The sequence below is a fragment of the Artemia franciscana genome, chromosome 4 (assembly GCF_032884065.1).
Source record: "Artemia franciscana chromosome 4, ASM3288406v1, whole genome shotgun sequence".
In the NCBI taxonomy this organism is placed as follows: domain Eukaryota; kingdom Metazoa; phylum Arthropoda; class Branchiopoda; order Anostraca; family Artemiidae; genus Artemia; species Artemia franciscana.
In genome coordinates this window covers 12,981,089-13,005,613 of record NC_088866.1, presented here as the reverse complement: position 1 = coordinate 13,005,613, position 24,525 = coordinate 12,981,089, and the positions used below count along the sequence as shown (strand labels likewise).

The window sequence follows — 24,525 nt, the reverse complement described above, 5'->3', positions numbered from 1 at the left end:
CATATTCTCTAACAGATATGAGACGTCATCTACAACATTAGGTTCTAAATCAAATTGTATGACCTTTTGCTTGGAGCCAATGAAAGAGGGATGTACCAAACACCCCTAGAAGCCCCTCTAAGATTTAAAAAAATATTATTTTTTGATATGTTCGTTTAAAAAGTAGAAAAAATAATAATATTGCTCCCATCCTCTAGATTTTTAATATATAATAGTCCTAACGGTATTTTTCTTGAACTGACACAACTAACCCTTTACTTGAGAAATTAAAATATTGAGAATTTGATGTATACTCAAAAAGTACTATACTTTGGCATGTATGAGTATTTACCACACGATTTTCCAAAGGATAGGCTTTTTTCCAAAGAATAAAAATTCAGATGCATTTTCATCCTATGTTAAAATTCGGCAATTTTAGTATGCACAGTAACGTTTTGAGCAGGAAGACACATTTTCATCTATAAAGAGATGGTCATTGTAGAAATCCTTCCCGAATATTAAATATAAAAAAGAAATAAGGGCAAAATACGAATCAAATGTACATTTTTAAAAACATTTTCTAACAGACCAACTAAATTTACGAACGAAATACGGAAAACAAAAATTAAAGCAATAGTCAGCATGAACATTAGGATTTACTGTGACCAAAATTAAAGCAATTCACTGTCTTAACTTCACTTCGTAACAAATATCACAGCATAGTCCATCCCTAGACGTTGGTGACGATCCTAAAAGTTTGTTGAAAGTAGACTATATCCACTAGGAGACTTGAAGTCTGAATACTTTTCAACAGAGGTTGAAAAAAAGGGCATAAACTGAAAGGGCAAAAATTGGCTTGAAAGTCACAATATCTTTGCATTAGTGCTAGTCTCGTCTTTTACCTCTTTTCTTTCAAGAAATACTCTAAACAACTTCTGAGGTTATATAATAATGTTTGTACCAAGGCTCGTGATTATTAAATGAATCATCTTGTTCTGGTAAACGTGTCTTCACACCCTTCAACATTTTCAGGCCAATCGCATACATTTTCTTTTATATTAAAAACTAATTGAACTGGACAAGGCATGTGATGTTTTCTTTCACCCTCACACATATAATATCTTGTACAGTCTGTTTTATCTTGGTGGTAAGATATATGCCCATCTTCTTCGTCACAAGTTACTTCGTTAGCTAAAAGAAAAGAACAATAATTAAAATCTGATTTGACTGTCAAAATCAATTCTTCAGTTTTGGCTAAAGCTGGGCTAATGGGCTAAAGTAGTTGCCATGGGCTGAAGATGCATAAAACAGCTCTGTCGAAAGTTTTTGGTCGATATTAATATTTTCACCAAGAACCAATAAGATGGGAAAGTTGATTCAGATCGGCAGTGGAAAGAGAACTCAGCTAACTCCACCTTGATTTTACCTTATTTTATAGCATATTTTGCGATGCCAAGCAGCGTCAAATCAGGTCAATTTTCGAGAGGGGTGAGGGGTAAAATTTTAGGAGGAGTTGGATGTTTTTTTATAATTTGTTCAATAAAGATAAAAAAGCCATTTTCAATAAAAATTATCCCTCCCCAAAAAAGTTATTTTTCAAAATCTAAAGGGGCAAGTAATCAAGTGGAGGCACATACCTCCCAATTGAAGCCACTGGAGCCAAACACGTTAAGAGGGTACAATACCCCAGCAGTCCTTCATCCAGTTTAATCACTAGGGTTTATGAATTTGTTGAACTTCACATGGAGAAACAAAGATATGGGTTTGATGGAATACGCAACTCCCCCCGCCCCAAAAAGTGTCCCCCACACCGTGGGGTGACTTTGGACCTTAAGCAAAAACAGTAAAAAGCCTTTCAGGTGTCGTTAAAAAAGAAGAAAATATGAACGTTGGACCAAAGAAATTTCAGCGAAAAACAAGTTATTTGAGCCTATGAAGTCGCCAATCGGCCAATCAGGTTCTAGATTATAGCTCCTCAAAAATAGCTGCCTGGGATTACTCCGGTCTCTCCCAACAGCTGAAGGAATTAATCCTTTTTGCAATTTAGCCGACATGCAATATAATATGTTTCTTTGATTTCTAATGAGGGTAAGACACCAAAACTAGAAATTCCACTTCCTTTCCAAATTATGATAAGGAAGATGGCTTAGAAAGAAATTCCAAAAAATAAATTACTCGTATTCGATATTCCCAGGCAAGGAAGCAAAACTATCATAGATTGTGATGATACAAAACTCTTTTTGTAAATTGTAGCTTTGTTTGTTAAGAACTGTACATTTTGTCTTAAAAATAGAAGATATGAAATTCTTTATAAATTTAAAAAAGACATATGTGATACTATCACTTATATTTAATTAATATACACTCTGCATTACTGGTAGGAAGTCAAGTATGATTGTTCAGTGTTGACTTCACAGTATCGTAATACCAAAATAGAGAAAATACATACGGTCTTTAGGTTTTCCATCTATTAATAGTGTAGCCAGTCCAGATCTTTCAAAAGGCCCATTGTACGTCAATTCAACAGTATAGTTTTTCAACTCCTCTTGGATTGCGTTGAGTAGAGGATACCGACCCATTCCGCAGCGACCCCGAAAATCATCCAAATCGATTGACCATACCATGACACCACCTAGCTTTTGCTCCTAGAATAATAATAAATTTAAAAGATAAGAAACGAGTAGTAACGATAACCCTAAAAGAAAGGTTTTAAAGAAGAGAATTTCCTTTTTTTAAACTATATTTCTTTCAAATCAATAATATTATGAGCTTCTGTTATATTTTTGACAATGTAGACAGTTGCAATCATAAGTGGTACTAAGGAGCCCAATAGTAACCACAACTCGAAAAATAGAATTTTGATACCAACAGTTACATCAAAAGAATAGCATTTTTATGTAGATTTTAAATATACAAGTTTCATCAAGTTAAGTCTTACCCCCATCAAAAGTTAAGAGCCTGAGAAATTTGCCTTAATTTAGAAAATAAGGGGAACACCCCCTAAAAGTCATAGAATCTTAGCCAAAATCACACCAGCAGATTCAGCGTATCTGAGAACCCTTTTATAGAAGTTTCAAGCTCCTCTCTACAAAAAAGTGGAATTTTGTATTTTTTGCCCGAAGACAGATCATGGATGCATATTTATTTGTTGTTTTTTTTGTTTTTTCTCACGGGTGATCGTATTGACCAAGTGGTCCTAGAATGCCGCAAGTGGGCTCATCCTAACGCAAATTAAAAGTTCTAGTGCCCTTTTCAAGTGACAAGAAAATTGAAGGGGATCTAGGACCCCTCCCACGCTCATTTTTTCCCCAAAGTCACCAGATCAAAATTTAAACAAGATTTAACGGCATTGAAACTTAAAACGAACAGAAATCATTCCGTATATGAAAGTGGTTGTCCCCTCCTAAACGCCTCACTCTTTACGCTAAAGTTTGACTCTTTGTCACAACTCTACGTTTTAAAACAATAAAAAACTTCAGCGTAAAGAGCGAGGCGTTTAAAAGGGGACAACCCATTTCGTATACGGAATAATTTCTGTTCGTTTTAAGTTTTAAGGTCATCCTTACTTGCAGTTAAACAAACTAGTTTTTTTTTATATTTAATTTCTGAATGTTTTTGAATTAATACATATTTTGATATTGGCTCACCGCTCATGAATAATTAAAACGAAATTTGCATATTCATTTTTTTTTTGGATAAATGGCTTTCCCATAGTTTTGATTGGACAATTTTTATAAAAAACGGTGGGGGAGGAGGCCTAGTTGCCCTCCAATCTTTGGTTGCTTAAAAATGCAACTAGAACCTTTTATTTTTTTATGAACATTTTTTTGTAATAAATATACGTAACTTAAGAATTAACTTACGTAACGAGCTTCTATATTTGTATATTTTTATTTAGTATATGAGGGGGTTTGTCCCCTCGTCAATACCTCGCCCTTTACACTAAGACCCGAATTTCGTCCCAATTTTTTAAGAATGACCCCTGAATCACAAAGGCCGTAGAATAAATAATTGATATCACTAAAAATACTTTAGCGTAAAGAGCAAGGTATTGTTGAGGAGGAGAACCCCCTTATATACATAATATTTTCTGTTCGTTTTATGTTTTAATGCTGCTACTTACTTCCAGTTTAAAAAAAAACTTTTTTTATTTATTTTCTTATTGTTCTTTTTTTAAATAATGCTAGAAAATCCCCCCCTTCATGGAAATTCTCTTCCCTCATGATAAGTTCTTATCTGGAAAGATCTTCCCACGTTAACCCCCTTCCCCCGGCCCATCCCCAACGCGAAAAAGTCCCACCTGAAAACGTCTGTACGCTTCCCAAAAACCATTACTATATGTAAACAATGGCCAAAGTTTGTAACTTGCAGCCCCTCCCCCGGAGATTTGGGGGGATTAAGTCATCCTCAAAGACATAGTTATTACGTTTTTCGACTATACTGAACAAAATGGCTATCTCTAAATTTTGATCCGGTGACTTAGGGAAAAATGAGCGTTGGAGGGGGCCTAGGTGCCATCTAGTTTTTTTGGTCACTTAAATAGGGCACTAGAACTTTTAATTTCCATTAGAATGGGCCCTCTCGCAAAATTCTAGGACAACTGGGTCGATACGATCACCCCTGGGGAAAAAAAGAATAAAAAAAAACAATAAATAAACACGCATCCGTGATCCATCTTCTGGCAAAAAATACAAAATTCCACATATTCAAATAGTTCGTGGTAACGAACTGTAGCACGGAGCATCCCGGCTCAAAAGTAACCTAAACTCTAAAAAAGCGAATTTTGATACCAATAGTTACATCAAAAGAATTGAATTTTAGTGCCGATTTCAATATATAAGTTTCATCAAGTTTAGTCTTATCCTTCAAAAGTTACGAGCCTGAAAAAATTTGCCTTATTTAGAAAAGAGGGGAAACACCCCCTAAAAATCATGAAATCTTAACGAAAATCACACCATCAGATTCAATGTATCAGAGAAGCCTGCTGTAGAAGTTTCAAGCTCCTATCTACAAAAATGTGGAATTTTGTATTTTTGCCAAAAGACAGATCACGGAAGTGTGTTTATTTTTTTTTCCAGGGATGATCGTATCAACCCACTGGTCCTAGTATGTCGTGAGAGGGATCATTTTAACGGACATTAAAAGTTCTAGTGCCCTTTTTAAGTGACCAAACGATTGGAGGGAACCTAGGCCCCCTCCCACGCTCATTTTTTCCCAAAGTCACCAGATCGAAATTATGAGATAGCCATTTTATTCAGCACAGTCAAAAATTCTAACAACTATGTCTTTGGGGACGACTTACTCCCCTAGAGTCCCCGTAGGAGGGGCTGCAAGTTACAAATTATGACAAGTGTTTACATATAGTAATGGTTATAGGGAAGTGCGCAGAGGTTTTCAGGGGGATTTCTTTTTGGTTGGGAGAGGAGGGGTAGAGCGAAGGGAGTTAGGCGAGGGATCTTTCCTTGGAGGAATTCATCATGGGGGATGAGAATTTCCATGAAGATTTTCTAGCGTTACTAAAAAAAAATGAAAAAATAAATATGAAAAAGTTTTTTTCAACTGAAAGTAAAGAGCATCATTGAAACTTAAAACGAATAGAAATTATTACGCATATAGGGTTCACCTCCTCCTAATACCTCGCTCTTTACAGCTAAAGGTTTTAGTAATTTCAGCTATATATTTACGGCCTTTGTGATTCAGGGGTCGTTCTTAAGGAATTGGGACAAATTTAAGCTTTAGTGTAAAGAGCGAGGTGTTGACGAGGGGGAGAACCCCCTCATATACGTAATAAAAACATACGAATATAGAAGTTCGTTACGTAAGTTAATTCGTAAGTTACGTATATTTTTTGCTAATAAAAACGCTCGTAAAAAATTACAAGTTCTTGTTGCCTTTTACGTAACCACATATTGGAGGGCAACTAGGCCTCCTTCCACGCTCGTTTTTCCTCAAAATCATCCGATCAAAACTATGAGAAAGCCATTTAGCCAAAAAAAAAAAATATGCAAATTTGTTTTAATTATTTATGGGCGGATAGCCAAAATCAAAACATGCATTAATTCAAAAACGTTCAAAAATTAAATAATAAAGCACTTTTTTTAACTGAAAGTAAGGAGTAACATTAAAACTTAAAATGAACAAAAATTATTCCGTAAATGAAAGGGGCTGTTCCCTCCTCAACACCCCGCTATTTTTCGCTAGAGTTTTTTATTGTTTTAAAAAGTTGAGTTGAGAGAAAGAGTCAAACTTTAGCGTAAAGAGCTGAGGACGTTTTTGGTTTCGCTGTTTAAGAATGAAAATATTGGGTTTTAATTAAAATTTTGGAACCAAATTTGAATATTTTATGTATTTGTGACAATTCTTATTTGGAAGGTCTTTCGTACGTATAAGTCTTATTGTGGTAAAATACTAATTGATGCCGAGTCTGATCGAAAAAAAATTTCGATCAGACGTTTTCTGAAAATTTTCTGGGAGATGGGGAGGGGAGTGCTAATCAAGATTTTACCCTGGGCGGAAGAGAGTCGCCACTGGTCGAGATGTGAGATTAATATTGATTTTTCAGTTGGATGAATCAAGTTTATCTGATTAAATGGATAGAATAGCTATGCAAAGGTCCTATCCTTGTATGATATACTAGATAAATACACTAAACTGAGTTAGTAAATACTCAGTTTATACTAACTCATATACTAACTCAATAAATGAGTTAGTAAATACTAACTCATGCAGAGTTAGGTAATTTGGGCATTAAAATGCCCTCTCTTAGGGATCTGGCTCTCCTGGCTCCACAGTGACCTACGACCCCCCTTCATAATAGCTGATCCACGGTTATACATCATTAAACCATCATTAAACACAGGGGTAATCTCCAGGATTTTTATTGGGGGTGCAAGAGGGGTCCATATCCAGATAGTCATAGGGCATGATATCCATATATAATAATTATTTTCTCCAAATTATTCGGGGGTAGCCCCCCCCCGAAACAACTCCCCTGATTAACCATAATTTCATTAAAAATCGACTTGATTGAATTAAACACTAAGTTATATAAACGTGTTAACCATTTCTCTTATATAAATCACGTGACTTTTCAGGAACGAATACCACCATGCGGTATTGCTTCTTCAACAACTGAAAAATTCAGTATATGGTTCTAAGTACTTTTAAGTCGATAAGCAAAGAGATTTCAAATATTTGAAGGCACAACGGAAAATCTCTCCCGAACAGGCGTAATAGATTTGAACAAACCTCAGATTTCATTCTTGTAGATGTGTCGAGCGGAATATCATCAGTAAAAGCAAAAAGAGAATCCAAAGAAGAAGACCTATTATAATGGGCAAGGAAAGATGTAAGATAACACTAATTACAAAGAGATACACATATGTTATCTTTGGCAGTAAAAACTAGGTCAGTTCTGTAAATAAAAAATAGTACCAAAAACGAAATAATGCTGCTTTTTGTGATATCCCTATATTGTTTTTATTATGGTAAAATTCCAGGTCCATGAATGGATTTTCAAGTTAAAAAAAAAAAAAAAACTATTAAAAACCTCTTAACTAGCTAAATATTTACAAAACTGGGAAAGATCAGCGAGATGAAAACACGATATTCTTCGCTGAAAAATATCTTTTCTATTTTATTCTTTTTTCTACGTTTTGGGGTTATAAAACCCAGTCTACAGCAGTTTAGGCATTTCTTGTATACCCTTGTACATTGATCCATGTACTTTGAAGAACATGGCCAAAGTAAAAAACTATTCTATTATTTCTCGCTTACTTAAAGATAGAAAATTAATTAAGTTTTTCAAACTGTTGGCAGTCCAATTTCATATGTAACTGTTTCAAAAATGACCTTGGTGTCAGCTATTATAAGTTCTTTAGTTCTGCAACAATTTTAGTACCATCGACGGGACTAAGTTTAGACACGGCGGTTCTAAGTACTAGAAAGGCCTAGAAAGCAATAGGCTTGCTGCACAATAATATGACAAACCTTGGACCAAGAAACTTTGCTCTTCAAGGATCGCTCGTCGTCAAATCCAATCCATTGGTCATCCTTATAGGCAAAGGGAACACTCTGTTCGCTATCCCAGATTAATGTGACATTTTCACCGCTTAGGAACTCACAAACCTAAAAAGCAAGAAACCTTTTCACAAGGAATATTTGAAGTCGAAAATGTTTAGCAGTTGCGTTTAAAATGAAAACCACCAATGTCATCTACTGTTTGGTAAAGTTTCTCCCTTCCTCCCTATTCTTAATTGCTGCAAACTTGTCTCTTAAGGTACTTTAAAACGTAGGGAATGGTAAAGAAGGCATAATTCTGTCACTACTAGCCTACCAGCTTAAAGCCAGCTAGTTTACTTAGCCTTCCGAGATTTTCCTATGCTAAATTAGGCCTAGCTTGTGCAGGCTAGATTTCGACTCAAAATGGCTCTTGAAAACTAAGAAACGCCGACCAATTATCACTTAGTAAAACATTTTAGCTTTAAATCATATTACAAATTAATTGCATCAGTTATCCGGTTTTCTTTGATAGTTTCATTTTTTTTTTTCAAGGAAGTCCCCAGCCACTACAGTGAGAGTGGCACTAGCAGTTTTTAATTCTTATCTCTCCATGTTAAATTATCGAATATCCAGCTCTTACATATTTCAACGTTTCTTGGGACAATAATTTGATGTCACAACCAGGCAGGCACACTGAAATTGTTTCGGGGGGGGATCCATTATTCTGTGAGAAGCATCAGAACTCAATGGGAAAATAAAAAAAAAATCATGAGATTTCAGGGGGGCCAGTCCCGGAGGCCCCCCCCCTGCGCACATGCCAGTCAACAACATATTCTTCAGTGTACAATACTAAGATAAAAATTGATTGAAAATGAAACAGCTAAAAACAGAAAAAAAACTCCTAGAATATACGTTTAGTTGGCACTAGTCAACATTAAGTTTGTTGTCTTACATTGTGGATAAATAGATAAAGTCTTTCAGTTGGTTGGTTAATTATGCCTTCCGTGTAGCCTATCTGTAGTTTAAAAGATAGTTTCTTAATGACTAGACTAGTAAGGCTGTTCATCTTCCTTTGTCGGCTTGAAAGATTTTTCGTTTTGTTTGGTTTTCTGGAAGATAAAGTTCATTAGTTTACTTGACACGTTAGAAACTAAGTAGTCCATGTCGTGCCCACCCTAAAAAGATGTAGCTCGTGTTTTCGTAATTTAGCCACAGATTCAAAATAAGATTTTTTTTTGTTGAAAAATTTTCCTGCTCGTATGTTTAAACAAGAAATGATCTGAAAACATCACAACTTTTACCTAAATAATTGGCAAAAGCCAATATGTGCACTTTGGTACAGAGCTCATACGATTATGGTAGTCTTTTATCATAATCGTGTGGCAAAAGTTAAGCAAACTTATGGTAGAACAAGCGAATTTTGTTTTACACAAAAATCTAAAACATTTTTTTGTCTTACTCAAGCAGGCTTTCCCAGCATTCTGTGCAACAAATTCGTCTCTGCGAACACATTCAGTGGACTAACATCAACTAGATATTTCCAGCCCATTTTCAAAAAAAAAAAATATCCTTTTTGTTTTGGGGAAAGATAGCGCCTTTGAATTAAAATCAAGTAGTTGTGGGCATCAAGCAGAAAAATTGTAGAAAAAGCCAAGCCAGATAGTCTGATTGAGAGGCAAATCTGACATTAAACCCCCCCCCCTTATTAGGATTGTATAAAAATGATATTGGTTCATTTGTTATTAGATATGTCTATCTATTATCCGTCTATGCGTTATTCCTAGGGCAGAAGAACTAAGGTCATAGAACTAAGATACGAACTAATGATATGAAGCTAAACAAGAGCTAAGAGCTCATATGGCAGTTGTGACGAGGCAAGAAGAGCTAAGAGCCAAGACCTTATATGGTATGAGCTCTAACAAAATTCTAAAAATCAACAGATTGATTTAAAAGGAAAATCAGAGGCTTAATGCCGGTCAGGATTTAAAATAAGAGCTCTGAGTCACGATGTCCTTCTAAATATCAAAATTCATTAAGATCCGATCACCCACTCGTAAGTTATAAATACCTAATTTTTTCTAATTTTTCCTCTCCCTTTAGCCCGCCAGATAGTCGAATCTGGGAAAACGACTTTATCAACTCAGTTCGTGCAGCTCCCTGACACGCCTACCAATTTTCATCGTCCTAGTACGTCTAGAAGCACCAAACTCGCCAAATCACTGAACCCCTCCCCCCAACTCCCCCAAAGGGAGCGAATCCGGTACGGCTACGTCAATCACGTATCAAGGACATTTGCTTATTCTATCCACCAAGCTTCATCCCAATTCCTCCACTCCAAGTGTTTTCCAAGATTTCCCCCTCCAACTCCCCAATGTCAAAAGATCTGGTCGGGATTTGAAATAAGAGCTCTGAGACATGAATTCCTTCTAAATATCAAATTTCATTAAGATCCGACCACCTATTCATAAGATAAAAATACCCCATTTTTCACGTTTTCCAAGAATTCTGGTCTCCCCCTCCAACTCCCCCAAATGTCACAGGATCGGGTCAGAATTTAAAATTAGAGCTTTAAAGCACAAGATCCTTCTAAATATCAAATTTCGTTAAGATCTGGTCACCCTTTCGTAAGTTAAAAATACCTCATTTTTCAAAGTTACCCCCCCAACTCCACCAAAGAGAGAAGATCCGGTCCGATATGTCAGTCACGTGTCTTAGACAGGTTTTTGTTCTTCCCATCCAGTTTCATCCTGATCTCTCCGCTTTAAGTATTTTCTAAGAATTCCGGTCCCCCCCAACTGCCCCCCCCTAATGACGCTGGGTCCGGTTGAGATTTAAAATAAGAGATCTAGAGATCTGAGCTATGAGGTCCTTCTAAATATGAAGCTTCATGAAGACCCGACCACTCCTTCATAAGTTAAAAATACATCATTTTTTCTAATTTTTCAGAATTAGCTCCCCCCCCCCAATAGAGCAGATTAGTTCCAATTATGTAAATCACGTATTTAAGACTTCTGCTTATTTTTCCCACCAGGTTTCATCCCGATCCCTCCAATCCAAGCGTTTTCCATGATTTTAGGTTCCCCAACCCCAAAATCCCCCAAATGTCACCAGATCCGGTCGGGATTTACAATAAGAGCTTTGAGACACGATATCCTTCAGACTATCATATTTCCTTGAGATCCGATCACCCATTCGTAAGTTAAAAATAGCTTATTTTTTTTAATCTTTCAGAATTAACCCCCCCCCCCCCCCCAACTACCCCAAAGAGAGCGGATCCGTTCCGGTTATGTCATTCATGTATCTAGAACTTGTGCCCATTTTTCTCACCAAGTTTCATCCCGATCCCTCCACTCTAAGTGTTTTCCAAGATTTTAGGTTTCCCCCTCCCAACTTGGTTAATACCAAATGCCATAAAAATTCACCTGTATTGCTTTTTCTCTTCAAAAGGAAAGTCTACTGAGCCTTGCAATTTCTAATCCTCGAAATTAAATACTCTTAATAGGCATCTTAAAAAGTTCAACTTTTGACTCTTTCTTGGCATTGCTGATTTCTTGAAGTCGATTTTTTTGCGACATTGCACAAATTTCCAAAATAAAAAGGAAATCATCATATTTTAATAAAACTATCGCGTTTTCTTTTAAATAGGGTGACGTATCATCGCTTTTATAAAAAGAATAACGGTTGGATCTCATATTCTAAAAAAACGCAAATAGCCTATTCCCGATATTTTGAATCGATATAATCAGTTAAAGCAACAAAAAAGTAAACAGTAAGTCGTCCTTAGGAGAGACCTCTGCATAAATTCTTTTCTATAATTAAGATTGTTCTTCAAGTACAAGTTAGCCAATGATAAGAAACTACAATAGAAAAAATACAAGAAAAGCAAACCTCTTTCTTTAGGATTAAAAAATGTAGGTGCCAGGCCATTAATATACGCTTTATGCATAAGTATATAATATTATTTTCTATGGTCAGAGGTAGGTTTAGCGCGCTGTCAAAGTAAAGAGCCATCTTCCATGCGTTATCCTTCAACAACCATTCCGTATGGAACAGATGGTAGTAGAAGCTGGGGGAGGGGGCTCATTCGATTTGAAATTGAAAGTTACAAGGCCCTTATTAAGAATCAAAAGAGACCAGAGGACAATAAGCCATCTCCCATGTCCTTTTATGCTACGCACACTACTCGTACCCTCCCCCATAGAAACATGATCAACGTTTTGCAATTTTGTATCTTTTTGTTAAACTAAATCAAAATACCCAATAAATATGCCTCTTAGGATGATAAGACACAAAATTCCCAGGAGCAAAACAGGGCCAGAAAATGTAAGAAAAAACAACTGTATTCCCTATCCACTTGTTAAGGAAGGGGTTGTCGTCGAAACTTAGTTGGGGGATCTCTCTATTGGAAATTAAAAGATCTAGTGTCCTTTGCAAGCGCAGAAACGGATTGGACAAGCAACCAACCTTCCTCTTGTGTCCATTACTGTTACCTCTTATCCCCGTAGTCTCCATGACATTAGCAAATTTTGAAACAGCCATTCTTTTCAGAAACGTCAAAAGCTAAAATAAGTATGCCTCCAGGGCCTTAATCACCCGCAAAGCCCCAGGAGCAATGACCAGGCAAGAAACTTTATCCTTGACACAAATAGTGTTAAAAGCCGTTCTTGCATTTGAAGTCATTCATATTTTTTCGACGTGCCTTCCGTTGTTCAGGAACATCACACGGCGATGATCCTGTGGCCCTCAGAACTGCTCCATCTCTTGTTTCTGACAAATCTACTGTAATTCTCTTGTAATTCTGAGAACATTCAAATTTCTTTCAGTCCATCAGTTATATCGGATTTCAATCTCCTGACTACTCATCTGTCGGCTATTTTGTATCTCTTAATAATCTGTTCCGACACAGAGACAAAATCAAATTGATAGCACACCAAAAGTGTCACTTGCAAGTGTCCTACTAAAAAAAAAAAAAAAAAATCCATAAAAAGTTGGAGGGTGAAAACTTGCACCTAAAATACTAACCTAAATATTTTATACACAATACAACTAGATAACATCATAATCCTGAAGCAAAAATATTTATGATATCCCGTGGTTGATATCCCTGAGTCAACTTGGAATTGTGTGTTTTGTTGCACACGCCACTTTGCCCCAGCCTCGTTTTCAGCGGATAGTTAATGGAGGGCGGTCACCTTCCATTTTCTATTTTAGTATGGGTGTGTTTTTTCTCCCTGCATTCCCTACCACTAAGCTGTGCGGGAGGTAAACGGCGTTGTATGCGCTCTCACTGCTCGTTGATTATTATTTTCTGATAAATATCCATTAATCCATAGTACTATCTGTTACCTTTATGTCTGATGTAAATATTCATTTAACGTCTGTTCGTTTTGGGTCTCATTTATTTATTGATGTTAATTTTGGTTTAAGTTTGAATTATTATAGGATTTTTTTTTATGCTCGTCTTAGGTTTTAATACGGCTCTTTACTTTTTTGTAGAGAAAACCCTTTTTGAATTTTTTTTAATTAATAATACAAAATGCCAAAAAGCAGAGTCAAAATTTTCCTTTTGAAACGTTCACCATTCTAAACATCGAAACGTTTTTTTTTCTTAGAAATTACAATGCGAAGTATTTCTGAATACTGTATTTTCTGACACATATGAATAAAATTCTTAGCGAAAAAATACCTCGTAGAAAGCCATGAAGCCCTCCTCAGTTGTATATCGAGCTGCCTTTCCCCCACCAGTTGCAGCAGCACCAATGTCAAATTGTTCAGGATCAGCCAAAACAAAACTTCGACCATACGCAGGTAGCCCAAGAATCACTTTTTCAGGTGGGGCACCTTGCGCAATCCATTCCCTTACACCATAGTCCTAAAAGTATAAATGAAATTGATTACAAATAAATATAAATCCTTCTTTTTTTTGGGTCCTCATTAGAGGAACCAATATGAGCTCATGATTTAATTCTCCCGAAGTATAGTCGAGGAGGTCTGCCCCCACAAGGAAATAATTCTTCCTAGTTTCAATCTAGTGAGAAAGAAAAAGACATGGAAACTTAGGATATGCTATTTTTTGCCTTTCTTTAGGAAATGTTCGTCCAAAAATCATCCTGTGATAACCAATAAAGCTAAGGTTCTGACAGGATTTGTATTTCTCTTCGCCAGCTTTCATATACTATTCGGTATATTTTCAACTTCAAAGATTCATTTGAAGATAGCTCGACCTATTTGTCCTCGTCTAAACAATTAGAATGTCAATCCAAGACATCCAAGGAACATATTTCTTGTGTCTATTCGAACAAACGCTAGGTTATCTCAATACATAGAACATTCAAGTATGAGCTTCAGATAATAGCTGAGATCGAGCTTTATACATCTATAGAATGAAATTTTTGAAGTCTTTTTTTTATTTTTCGTTGTAAATTAAAAAATGATTTGGAAAGGTTACAAAAACATGTATAAATAAGAAAAAATTCCTATTTTTTAAGCAGGTTTAGACTACTCTCTAAGACAAAGTTTAATAATATTATAAGTCTAGGGTACTGAATTAGAAGACCATAAAATGATTAATCTAACGTTAAGTACATTTTCCTTTCAGTACAAGTTATAGTCAGGCCTGAATTTACCAATTGGCCCACTAGGTTTGGGCTTGGGCCTAGAGACGCAAAATGCAAGGGTGTGCAATAAATTATGACTGAGTGAGTTATTTCCTTACAAAAGCTGGACCAATGCTATATATTGTAGAAGTACCAGTTGCACTCCGCTGCCTATTCACAAAAAAAAGTGATTTTAAAACAAACCAGGAATTCCATGGCTACTTATAAAACTGTCAGATTTCTCCCAAGAATGCCAACTGAAAGTTCGGTATCACCTCTCTCTTTAATTACCTATGGTTCATCAGTTGCTTTTGTTCAGTGCTTCCACTAACCCTAAATTTCAGGGACAGGGACCCGAAAATCTCGCGAAAATGGAGCGGCAGAGATGCTTGGGTCTAGGAATGTCAAACATTTAAATCCGAACCTAGGTATAGTTGTAAGCTTGTCGCAAAATTACATGCTTCAAAGGGGAATATAAGTCTCATGCACACTCTTCTAAAATATTTTTGAGAGTTGACATCTTTCATTACATTTTCGTAGTAGCCATTTAAAATGGCCTTAAAAACAAAGAATCAAAATCAGAGGAAAGTTCACAGCAAATTCTTTGAAATGGTTTGGCTTTGTTGGAAAAAATAAAATTGTTGCATTCACATTTCCGACTGCATTGTTAGCTATTCTATAAAAAATCTCTAACGATCCCGTACATAAAATAGCAATTAGTATATATAATTAGTTGTCAATTATATCCATCTAAAAAATAATTTGTATATCTGTTTTCCATAAAATTATAGTTTCAAAATGTTTCAGATTGTGCTCGAAATTTGAAATCTTGACATATGTAGGCTATATAGCATACATGAAATTAAAATTCAACGATTATAAAATCGCATAAAAAGATGTAGTAATTAAACTTCATTGTTATTTACAACAAAATCCCTTAATTTATAATTTTTCATGTTTTTTCTAGGCTATACAGCAATACGGATTGTTTCCGAACTTGCAGTTGGCATATTCAACTGTGATGACTTATTCAACTTTCGCTGCACTAAGTGTAATGAACATCAAAGAAACTATGGCGTTTGTCTGTATATCCGATTACTTCTCTAAAGAAAGATAAATACAATTGTTTCCTACCCTAGTATATTAGTAGTGACAGCATAATGACTCCCATGACATCCCTATCCGTTCAAATGCGAGTCCCAACGCTTTTATTTAAACTTCTTCAGGACACAGCTGCATGATAGGTAATAGGGAATGTTTTCTAAAAGATGCAGGTGCATGTTACGTAATTGGAGCTGAGTTTGAAGTAATCTTGTCTAACTTGTTAATTCATATGATTGGTTTCAGTATTATCTCTGCATCGGAAGGATAAACTTCTATATCTTATTTTTAAAAAAGTGAAGATGAAATATTCCTAGAAGACGTATGTTTATGATAAAGTTATCGTAGCAATGAATATTGACAAAAAGAAATATTTGAATTATGAAACAAGTGCTAATGGTAATCTTATTGGAAATGCATGCGTGCGTTGTCATGACAGTAAGGAGTTAAATTTCTTTAGAGTACCGAGAAAACTCAAGTGTTATGGAGGTTGATCTGGGACAGTAACATCACCAAAGGTGATAGCGCTCAAAGAGAATGTGAACCTAAAACTTTTAGGTGATGACGAAGGCCAACTTCTAGCTGCTGGTCACACATTACCACTTGATAAATCTTATCATCATCTTCCTACTATTACCATCCAACGAAAGATAAAAAGAAGACAGGTGTACCCCCGCGACGTCATACAACACATCTTGGCTACAGGAGCCGAAACTGCCACCTATGCAAAAATAACGTGGTAATAGACAGAGAAATAACTGGTAAAGTAAAAAGGGTACTAGCGGAGATTATTGGCGAAGGGCACTAGCGGAGATAAAAATAATGTGATAATAGGCAGAGCAATCGCTGATAAAATGAAGAGGGCACTAGCCAAGATTATCAGCAAGGAAATTAATGATGAATTAAAGAGAAATAACGTTACTAAAGCCAATTCATTGAACCATAAATTACTATGTAGGAACAAATGTTTCGAAAAATGTTTTTCTCGTTAGGTATTTTACATGAATCCCGCTCCTATCTCTAAGGTGCCAATAGTGACCATACTGATCGGGTATCTAGACCAAAGGATGGTGACGAGACGATAGAAAGGATCCTTGTTAATCTATAATCGGTAGTGAGACTGTCAAGATTAAAAATAAATAAAGTGGACAGACAGAAAATAATAAGGAATCTTGTTACTTTGGATAAATGGTTAATTCTAGACGATAATTTTCAAAGATTGTCAGTGCAGAAGAGACTCATCACTAAGGGAATGATTGACCTCATTATGAAAAATGTTTCTCCGTCTTTGATTATTGCCTGAGACTTATGTGTGGTCCCAGGGCATTTGCTCAATTTATTGATATATTAATTGATACAAAACATAATGGTATTGCACATCTGTTTGAAAATTATCCAGAGTTTAAGTTACTCCCACCATTACTCTAGTTATCCAACATAGGCGACTAGTGATACCAAAGAACATTAATTTTATTGATGGTGATTCAGTTTCTTTTTGGAAGTGAGACAGTCAAAATCTAAAAAAATGTTTTACACATGTCCTTTATATTTGTATACATTGAGCAGCTGGTCATCCTGTGAGAATTGTAGTATTACTGATGAATGTAATGAAAATTGTAGATTATTCAGTCCGTGTAAATTCCACTGAGGATACACAGTGCAAATTAAAGACTGTAATTCCTGTCTTGAAGATGTTTGCGAATCTCACGATAAAGGTTTCCTCTTCTCCAATGTATTTATGATAAATCTGTTCAATAGAAAAATATTTATCCTGGTATGATTGCAAAAAACTATAAACGTGATTTCAGTTTATATTTAAGAGATCGGAATCGTCGTTGTTTTTTTATTGTTTTGGGAAGCAGAATCAGGTGTACGCTTCCATTGCTGGAATAATAAAAGAATCTAGTCCTTATGACATGGCTTTGAGGATACCGGCTACTATTATTATAAACCTACTGACTTTTATTTGGCTGTGACAGAAAGTGATTCTTCATATGAGAGTTTTGTGTGCGACATTGCTTCAAACAAGCAAAATGAAACACGTAAATTTTATAATATGAATTAAAATAGTATCATTTACTTTACGAAGAGATATCATAAAAATGAAGCTACATTATATTGAAGAAAATGTAACCCTGAATTTACATGCCAAGATGAATACAAGTTGAATCCTGACGAACTCCCGCCATTTATCATTAACGATGGTTACCTATACGCGGAGGGAGAAATCTAAAGGACACAGAGTTCTTTACAAACAAGTTTTACTAATAAACAAATTCACAAATATTTTTAAAGCATTTCACTCTTAGGGCACTAAAATTTATGTTATACAGGTAGGAAGGATTATTTTCATCTACAAAGTCGTTCAATCCAGGTTTGTCACCATAAATGCTAAGAAATCTATTGTAGGTATATTCACGAGATGAAAACAAAATATAATAGTGCAGGAATACTACAGCTATTGGTTTAAAAATTTTGACTTGCTTTCATTTTTGAATAATGAATTTTCACTTTACCCAAGAGAGTTTTCAATGTTGAGGAGCATAGAGAGTCTACAGTAGGCCAAGAAGATTTAAAAATTCAGTGTTCTTCGCCGTTTGAAAGATGCATTTACAGTTGATAGCATGCAATAGGATGTGTATTTGGACATGTAGGGATCCAAATTGAATACTTTGATTATTTGAATTGTATTAACGGTTCAAAGTGTAACAGAACGCTGCCATCAGGGGTTCCCAATAGGTTTCAAATTGATTTACCTAGATTGATTTGATTAGAATTGATTAGAATTGATTAGCTAAATTCTCCTCCAATGTTTAGACTAAGGTACACTCTAAACATACTGTGCCCCAATGACACCATGAGTTTCTGCCAACATTTCGTCGGTTATGCTATTTTCAAGTAGTTCTGAATCTCGATCTATGGATTTCATTGTCAATTCAAATAGGATCTTGTAGGATTTATCAAAGAATAAATTGTAGAGAGGAATTCCATTTACGTTACATGCAAGAGATGAAATTCCAAACATTTCAAAATTATATGGAGAATTTGTCAATGATCCAATGGTACTGGCACGTTTTACAAAGGCCAATAAGAGTTTTGAAGGAATTTCACAATTGATAAATGAAGAATCGGTTTAGATATGTGTACCTGTAGCAATATGCCGTTGATTCGTGATTGTATTAGAAACGAGCAATTTGATATTATGTCCACTATCTCGTAATTCTTCAATTGCCAAAGCAACAGAGCTCATAACCTGCTGTTTTCATACATGAAGTATTGCCAAGGTGAGAGGACACAGTTGCATCAGGTGCAGTGTCAACTACTTTTCACAAAATAAAATTGGATGAAGCCAGTGGTAGCTTTATGTCAATCTTAACATTGGGGGGCAACCATTGAGGTATATTAAATATCTCATGATTAATTTCCCAACCAAGTGTGTGTAAATCTTTACTTGTCGCATCTTCAAGTATATTGATAGTGACAGTGTTCGGCTTATATTCATATCCAATAGCCAAACCTCTCACTAGCTTACATGACACTGGAGTCATCAACATCAATTGTATTTAACTTGCATAGTTTGAAAGAACGTTGCTAGTGTTCACCAATGCTCCGTCTATGTAGACACTGATTTGTGTAAATTATGCAACACACAATTATCATGGGGTAGCCCACTCAGCTGCACTTGGTTTTTAATTATTAGATTTTTTGATAATCACTTGTAAATCTATAAATGCGGATATCAAATCTATGAAATAGTTTTCACTGGAATATATTTGAAAATGTACATTTTCAGAGAGCGGTTTTTGCGGATAAAATTGTTCATAGTAACCATGTTTTATACTCATATCAACATTTTGGGCATTGAAAAGACTTAAAGATGAGTTGACTGAAGGATAAAATTCTTTAAGCGGGAAATATGCTATTTTTAGAGAAAGAAATCTTTTTCGATCTAATAATTTTTACTCTTGGCTTATTTTTTCTTTGACAAGAGCAATGCTTGCGCCTCCAGGAGACTGATGATTGGTGAGGCGTTTATCGCCTTTTTTAAGCCTTTCCCGCTTTGTCTTGATTTCAATCGCTCGGAAGGTATCATCAAAGGTTAGCGCAAATGTCTGCTTATGTCTTTTTTCCCACCTGCTAGAATATGCTTCAAAGCGCTTTAATAGGGAACGTGAATTTCGCAATAAAAATGAGATAAATTTATCGGTAACAAAAATTTTTTATGCGGAAGGGGATGTGGTCTTAGTCGCTATTCCAATATAGAAAAATGTAGTAGGGTAAATTTGGGTATGCACACCTTTTTTTTGACAGGAAAGGGGGTATACAAATAGAGACTCACCACCATATAAGCAGAAATCCAATTTTTCTTCAAATTTCTATAGGAATCCATTTTTTTTAATCCTTGGTGTACGTTCAAAATCCAATACAAGACTCGTGGAGATGTTCGTTCAATACTCGTTTTTATACCCCCAGAGGACAATAGAAAATTGCTCGGTTCCCGCTAGAATAATAGCGGATCACGTGACGCTTCTGTTTCCTTTAAATAATAGTTCACTCTATGTTTACCAACAAGCCTTTGTTCTATGAAAACCAATAGACGTCTAGACCCTATAACCGTTCTGCTCATAGAAAATAGTGGAAAAAATCCCTTGTTTGTTGGCATCAAATTATTATGTGTTTGTATGAAGCAGGAAAATATTAGATGATGAGCAATTGGGACTTAGTCCTTACTTTTCCTCAAGTACTTGTCCTTAGTCCTCAAGTCCTTACCTGATGGGGGAGGGGAGCGTGATTTTTCTTCTGGCCCTTGTGGATTTTTAAGAAAAATCACTTTCTATTAGGTAAGAGCAAAATCCTATTACGTAAAATCCAAAGAGATCCTGATTTGGCGGGCCCCTGAAGGCTTTTTTCCTGGCCATCACGGATTTTTTAGTAGTCAACACACGCTTTGCTTAGAAAACATTCCCAATTACGTAACATGCACCTGCATCATTTAGAAAATATTTAACATTACGTAACAAGCACCTATGTCTTGAAGACTTTTTCAAAAAAAGCGGCAGGTCTGGGATTTGAAGGGAAAAGGATGTCACGGAAGTCATTATGTTGTCACTACTAATATTCAAGAAGTATTTCATCATGTACCAAAAATTTTGAAATCTTAATATACCACGTATATGAAATAGTAGCTCAAAGATTATGAAATCACCTGAAAAATTTGAGAAAAATAAAAGTCCACTGTTGTTTTACAACGAAATTAACTTATAGATGCATTCCCGGGTCAACTTAATTAACCCATAAATTTAGTTTTTGAAGACTTATCTATAATGTAAAGCAATAAGAGCTGTTTCTTAATTTTGATTGCATCCAGTTCGAATAAACAGCTGTCAGTTGGAAAAATCAGTAGAGAATAAAAAATTCTCAAAAACGGAATAAAAGAAAAATCCTGAGGAGAAGCTTCAACTGCAGCAATTTGCTAAATTTCAGGGCACTAAGTGCAGCGACCTTCTGTGAATCTATAGCCTCTTGTTTTATATACAATTAGTCCTCAATTTTTTTAAATCTTTTCATTCATGCTATTTCTGTTAGTTTACTAGTCGTACTAATTTGATAATCCTTAAAATTTTCTCGGTAGAAATCAAAATTGTCTAGAAGTTATTTAATGAGCAATTGGTCAAATATATTACGACGAATACCAACTCTGTTTTACTAGAATACAATAAAAATAAGAAACACTTACTACTGTGAGTCTTCTTTCTTGGTTATCTGCACCATCAACTGGGAAAAGTGGGGAGTTGTGCCCAACAACTTGTTCCCACTGACCATGAAAATCATAAGCCATAACATGAAGAGCATCCACATATTTAACAATCTCGGGTACATCATATCTAATAATAAAAAGTGATCAAGTTAGAGCTTTGACGACAGAAATCGACCCTCGTAAAATGGGAAGAAGAATAATTTAGGGTTTTGGGTAGTAACTACCCAGAAGTTACAGAAGGTACAACATAATAACCAAATGCGAGAAAAAGGTTTTTATCGCAGTGGTACCAATTTACGAAGATGGGGGGGGGGGGGTTTAATTTCTTAAATTAAAACAGACAAAGCAGAAAAACATTGAGCGAATATACCTAAAACAGGGGGGTGGGAACGATAGATCTTAAATTCTCTTAATTAGCAGCTACCATAGCAACCCGTATTTACCAGGTGGAAGCTACCGCTGCAGCAACGATTTAACTATTTCTAAAAGAAATTTTGGTAACAGCAAAAGGCACTATACATAGCAATTTCCTTGAAAATGAGCTATTAAACAGCTCTCTATTGTGTTCCAGTTCCCCACTAGCAGCGGAGAAGGTGAAACAGAAAAGGTAAAAGATACTTTCGACGCAGAATATCGCGGTCGCAGGCATTTCCATTGTTTTTAAAGCCAAGGGACTGTAAGTTTCCTTCATTTAAATTTGGACATTGCGGTTCTAATGGTGTAGGCTTCTTTGTGTTTAAATTTTTAGGAGTTTTAGGAGTGCTATTTAATAGCTGTAAAAAAAAGGAACAAAGCAAGGAGGTGACAAATAAAAAGAATCAGCTAGTCACTCTTGCTGCTTTAATATAGAACATAGATAAAATAGAGAATAGCTATGAAATACAAATAAGAAGGTATTTTCTAAGTCTAGGGGGATTGGCAATTGCTTGCTAGGGAGGGGCAGAAAATGTGTAATTTCTATATTTCACCACAGCATATCGTTAATTTTATCCGATAAACTGACCTGACATCATATATATTCATGAGATTTTCACCAAATGAGGAGAGGGGGCAGCAATTATCTAAGAATAATCTATTATTTTTCCATAATGTTTAACCACCCTCTGTTTGAATTACCTCTAATGTTAGTACTTATTTTAGCTTGTTCTTATTTAATAAAGAAAAGGAGGTAACTCACTGAAGCACAAGTGACCTAGGTAAATGGAAGGGATTTCTGAAGAATAGACCCAAAAAAGGGCAAAGAAGAAATTTTTAATCCTTCTGAAATTTACTTTTATTGATTATATTTACCTTTTACTCCCTGAGAACATGGTGCTTATTCACAATAAGTATAAAAGACAAAAAAAAATTGAGTCTTCCAGTCTTTAAATTTTATTCCCTTTTCCCATTCTCTCTGAATTGGCAGGGGAGTGTAAGGGGTTTGAGCCTCCACCCCTCCCCTAAATTGGTGTCTAACTCATAAAAAAGTAGTAAGCACGAATATGAACAGATTTTTGATGCATTTGTTGAAGCTTTTTATAACCCCCCTCAAAAATCCTTTTGTAACCCCCCTCGAAAAAAGCAGCCTTGATACTGCCCTGGGCAGCTATATCATTTTTAATTTATGTTTTTGTTGGATTTTTTTTAGCAGCCTATTTATCAAGTACAAAGTAAACAACTAAATACACTGAAATATTAATAAGAGTAACTAATTTAAACGATTTAAAAGCGTTAAATATAGGAAATTTAATGCATAAAGTGTAACTTATACAAACAGATTTAATAGTTTTTATGATGATTCACCACCGGACAAACTTCTGCGCAATAATAAAAATATTCATATTACCCAGCAGCTATGGCTTCAACACTGGCAGGTACGGCAGCAGTAAGAAGTAGTCTGGATTGCTTATTGGCTTCAGCTTCACCTTCAAATGCAAGACGTAGTTCACGAAGAAGATCAACGAACGCAGCTCTGTCTTTAGAACCCCTTAAAGAATAATTATATTTCATATATTGATGACAGGTATCAGTCACCTAACTAGACTTTGGCTCTGAGAAGTGTGGAGGGGAGGGACGAATTAATACAAATTTGGAGATCTTAAATCTAATAAAAGTCCAGTTGTCGAATGCAGGTTTCAAGTGAAGTTTAGCTAGAAACTCTCAACTAGGTGACATAATTCAACATTTTCTTATGAATACATATTTTTTTTCAAAAAGACTAACACATTTTTATTACCAAAATGTTAGACAGACTACTGTACGTTAAAAGACTTAAAAAATATTTGAGAGTCGGATTACATTTTTGAATGTCTTGAGATCCTCAAATAGCATACACAACAAATATTACTTTGGGTGAATGGGGTCGTCTATATCCTTGATCACGCTCCATAGCCATAGTTACACCCCTGCCAGATAATCTTTGAAATATTTTTTTCTGGATCAATAAAAAATTCGATGAAAAGTAAAGACTGATTCTAAAACATAGAAAAAGCAGAAACAAAATTTTAAAAAAGGTCAAGGTTAAAACGAACAGAAATTACCATGAATAAATAAATAAAACCTAGATAATAAACAAAACCTAAATAAATAAATAAAACAAACATAACTTAAAACGTATATCAATGTTAAATATAAAAATAACAGGCACTGCTTCAAATATATGAATGATTAAATAAATAAAATTTCTTTCAACTGAAAGTAAGGAGCAACATTAAAACTTAAAATAAACAGAAAAAATTACGAATATGAGCAGGTTCACCCCTCTTTAATTACCTCGCTCTTTACACTAAAGTTGGAATTTTGTTCAAATTCTCTAAGAATGACCCCTGAATCACAAAGGCCGTTTAATTAGAATAAATAGCTATTTTGAAAGTACTAAAAAAAACTTTAGCATAAAGAATGAGGTACTGACGAGGGGGCGATTCCCCTCATATACGCAATAATTTCTATTGGTTTTGAGTTTTGATGTTGCTCCTTACTTTCATTTGAAAAACTTGTTATTTTTATTTAATTTCTGATCCTTTTTTAAATAATGCTGGAAAATCCAGCGCCCCCTTAATGGGGAAATTCTCTTCTCCCATAAGAAACTCCTCCATGGATACATCCTCCCAC

At 35.3% G+C, this 24,525-nt stretch overlaps 1 protein-coding gene across 2 annotated transcripts in view; it reads right to left on the bottom strand.

The window, feature by feature from the left end:
- Positions 1-526: 526 nt before the first annotated feature.
- LOC136026013 (probable chitinase 10) overlaps positions 527-24,525 on the bottom strand; it is a 120,557-nt gene continuing 96,558 nt past the window's right edge. For both annotated transcript variants that reach the window (XM_065702162.1, XM_065702161.1), the window contains 6 exons: positions 23,261-23,401; positions 21,415-21,562; positions 13,667-13,852; positions 7,969-8,106; positions 2,429-2,624; positions 527-1,170 (listed from right to left, as the gene is read on the bottom strand). In XM_065702162.1, the coding sequence (XP_065558234.1) occupies positions 965-1,170; positions 2,429-2,624; positions 7,969-8,106; positions 13,667-13,852; positions 21,415-21,562; positions 23,261-23,401 (1,015 nt within the window). In that variant the 3' untranslated portion in view covers positions 527-964. The remainder of the gene's footprint in view (positions 1,171-2,428; positions 2,625-7,968; positions 8,107-13,666; positions 13,853-21,414; positions 21,563-23,260; positions 23,402-24,525) is intronic.